At 36.3% G+C, this 3,690-nt stretch overlaps 1 protein-coding gene across 1 annotated transcript; it reads right to left on the bottom strand.

Moving 5' to 3' along the window:
• Positions 1–377: 377 nt before the first annotated feature.
• LOC137643116 (protein FAM200C-like) lies at positions 378–1,055 on the bottom strand. Its single transcript, XM_068375963.1, has one exon. It carries the CDS (start codon positions 1,053–1,055, stop codon positions 378–380), a length of 678 nt encoding a protein of 225 aa, XP_068232064.1.
• Between the last annotated feature and the right edge of the window lie 2,635 nt (positions 1,056–3,690).

The raw sequence follows: 3,690 nt of genomic DNA, 5'->3' as shown, positions 1-3,690 counted from the left end.
CTACAATACTTCGGCATTATAGTCCAAAAAGTCATATATATTATCATACAATCAAAAGTCTTAGTATATCGGGACAAATCAATAATTAACTTAGGGGAACCTTTATAAAACACTAGAGCAGTATTTCCCAACATTTTCCAACCCTAGCACCCCCTTTGTCATGTCTAAGCAGTCCAGCACCCCCTAGTTGTCTTAATTATTAATATCTTATTACTAGGTAACTAGAAGGATAAAGGAATGTGAAGTGTACTGCTTGATCAATTTTATTTTGCTCATTCCTTAAAACTAAAACAAAATACCAATATTTTTTATAAAATAAATAAAAATAAATGAGAAAAAACGAAATTGCATGGATTTAAATATGTACAACTGGGTAATCAATCATACTGTACATACATCAATGTGATTTTTGGCTGTTGCTTACATGCAACTAGTTTCTCAATTCGAGGCTTTGTGTTGGCCAGAGCCACCCTCATATCATGAAGCAACCTAATTTGAAGTCGGTTCCGGGCAGTTCTTTTGATTTGGAGCATGGTGGAGAAAGCCTTTTCACAGAGGTAGATAGTTGGAAATGGGATGATCATTTCCAGCGCTGCCTTTGCTAATCCAGGGTATGCTACCAACTGATCACGCCAGAAACCTGACAGCGGTACTGTGCGAAATTTTGTTTGACAACCCTGGTTCAACTGCAGATCAATAAGCTCCTCCTTTAAGTTATCATCATCTTCCATATCTGCCAAGAAGAGCTGCTGTATCCATTCTGGAAACGAATGATCCATGGGAAAGTACTGTGCCATAGTGGTCTCTAGGAGTGAGAGGTGAGCAACAATATTTTCTACAAGCATTGGCTGGATTGTCTTGTCTTCATGTTTTTCATCCACGATAGGAAAGCTTCCCACATTTCCTCCCTGGATTCGACGCTTCCACAGTGATACTTTCTTCTTGAAAGCTTCTACCTTCTCTGTACAGTCAATATTATTAGCAAACATGCCTTGCATGTTTGCAGTGAAACCATATTTGACATATTCATCACTCCATTTGCGTGTCTTTGCCATTGCAGATTCACATTAACCTGCAAATTAATGAAGAGGAGGATTCTAGCAAGAAAGCAATAATGAAACTTTTGTAAATGACATGAAGAAATAAAGAAACAGACTCAGATTGTCATTAAAACATAATGCTATTAACGGTTAACCTCTCCACTACGTCTGCCCTCCCAACGGTAATCTAATTAAAAAGAAAAAAATCGAGCCTAGCTTCCCCATCCTTTCTATAATTATATTGATATAACTATGGGTGGCAGGTTTGGGATGGGTATAGTATTAGATGGGGTTACGGGAGGAGAAATAAGAAGATATGGGGGAAAGGAAAGCAGAGTAAAGAAAAATATGTTTGACCAGAAGAGAGCAGCAAGTTTCTATAAAAAAGAAAAAAAAATGCTGAAAATAGAGTCTAGGGGTTGCCATATGTCTGGATTTTCTCAGACATGTCCTGGATTTAGGTGTCAAAATCATCGTCCGAGGGGAATGCTAAAATTTCTCCAAATGTCCGTAATTTCTTCTATAATGATGAAAATGGATATATAAAATAGAAATAACAACAACAAAGACAATAACAACAGCAGCAACAAATAAACATGATGTGAATGAATGAATTAATACATTATATATATATATATATATATATATATATATATATATATATATATATATATATATATATATATATATATATATATATATGTTTACACAGGATGCATACCTACATACATACATGCATATATATATATATATATATATATATATATATATATATATATATATATATATATATATATATATATATTATTCACACACAGTATTTATGATGCAGCCACAGATCTAATGAAGGAAAAAGAATGTAACTATATTAAATATATTTTTTTATATATCAGCCTTGAGGTCAGTTAATTTTTCTCTCTTTCGAATTATTTTGCGCACACACACGCATAGTGGTAGATCTTACAAACTGCATATTTTTACGACTCTGGAAGGTAGGGGGGAAGGGTGTTCAAGAGGGAACCGTCCGTTATTTTGACTGTTCAGATATGGCAACCCTAAAAGAGACTGCTTATTGGCCTAAACTAGTGAAAGGAGATCTGATTACTCTATTTTATGGTATTTTTACCTAAAGTTGAAACCCTGCATGTTGTGTGTATGTTCCAAATGTGTGCATACATTGAAAACTTGTAAAGAATAAACGTGTGTGTGTACCCTACTTACTGATGGCTAACTTCGTTTTATTATCATTATTATCATTCAATTCCTGCACACTTATACTTCTTACTTTTGACCAGAAACTATCACGAAAAAAGTCGACATATTCATTTCAGATAAAGAATCAACATAAAACAATCAGTTAACTGTAATATATCTAATTCAGGAAAAATAATAAGCGAAATGACAACAAGCACACTGATTCAAAACATAGTCTACCCACGTGCTACGAAGCCACTCGCCTCTGATACCAGGGTTCTAAGATTTTAGTCTTAAAAACATCATCACTTCTTTTACAGATAATAATATGAAGCGACACATTAGGAGAGAGAGAGAGAGAGAGAGAGAGAGAGAGAGAGAGAGAGAGAGAGAGAGAGAGAGAGAGAGAGAGAGAGAGAGAGAGAGAGAGAGAGAGATACTTTCCAATGGACTTACCAGTATTACTGGAAATCAAAGATAATCTTGAATATGCTGACAAAACCCAAATATGTAGGAGCTATACTGCTCTGTTTTACTGCTACTGAACAACTACAGTGCTACTGTCTGGCTGCCACTGGTCCCACAGTCTCGCCGCTCTCATGTCAGATACAAACAAGTACCGAACGTGTACTGCAGAACTGGTCATGTCTTGCTAGGAAGTGATATTTTACCGTCATGTGTGTATTGCTTCCCAGCACCCCCAATAATTGATTTCAGCAAATCCCGGGGGTGCTAGCACCTCAGGTTGGGAAGCGCTGCACTAGAGTGTATACCACTCAATGAAACCTCCTAAACTTTATCTACAAAGCTACTATTTAAACAGAACTATATCCTAACAATTTTTTTCTTTTACAACCTCAATGGAGAAACGAGCAAGGCGACAGGTAAGCACACTAAATTCTAGAAAGGGTATCAGGAATTTTATTTTCAATCCCTTTAACATGTTTTATAACCAAATATAGCGCAAAATCCTCTGGTTTGCTTCCTTCAACCACTCAATGAAAACCAGAGGATTGTGATCTGTCCATATCTCAACCGGGAAAGAAAAATCTGTCACGTACGGCTTGAAATAGTTTAGAGCACGGACCAAAGAAAGAGCTTCCTTTTCTATGGTGGAGTAATGTTTTTCCGCTGCCAGAAGGTTTTTACTATGGTAAGACACAGGATGAACACCGTCCTCCTTTCTCTGAAAAAGGACACTTCCAATGCCAACGTCACTGGCATCTACTGCTATAATAAAAGGCTTCTGAAAATCTGGGAAAGTCAAAATGGGGTTAGCAATTTATACTGATTTACGTTTATTAAAAGATTCTTCACAATGATCCAACCACCAGAACTTTTTTCCTTTTTCTAATAAACTAGTAAGAGGCTGAGCAAGATCAGAGTAATTACACCCAAATCTGCGGTAATAACCCGTCATGCCCAGCACTCTTCTTACCTCTCTAACATTACCAGG

Source organism: Palaemon carinicauda, chromosome 6 (genome assembly GCF_036898095.1).
Source record: "Palaemon carinicauda isolate YSFRI2023 chromosome 6, ASM3689809v2, whole genome shotgun sequence".
NCBI lineage: Eukaryota > Metazoa > Arthropoda > Malacostraca > Decapoda > Palaemonidae > Palaemon > Palaemon carinicauda.
Note: the sequence above shows the minus strand (reverse complement) of the source record. Positions and strands in the feature narration are given on the sequence as shown.

Coding starts and splice junctions, on each gene's coding strand:
- LOC137643116 (XM_068375963.1), bottom strand. CDS start 1,055: ATGGCAAAGACACGCAAATGGAGTGATGAATATGTCAAATATGGTTTC.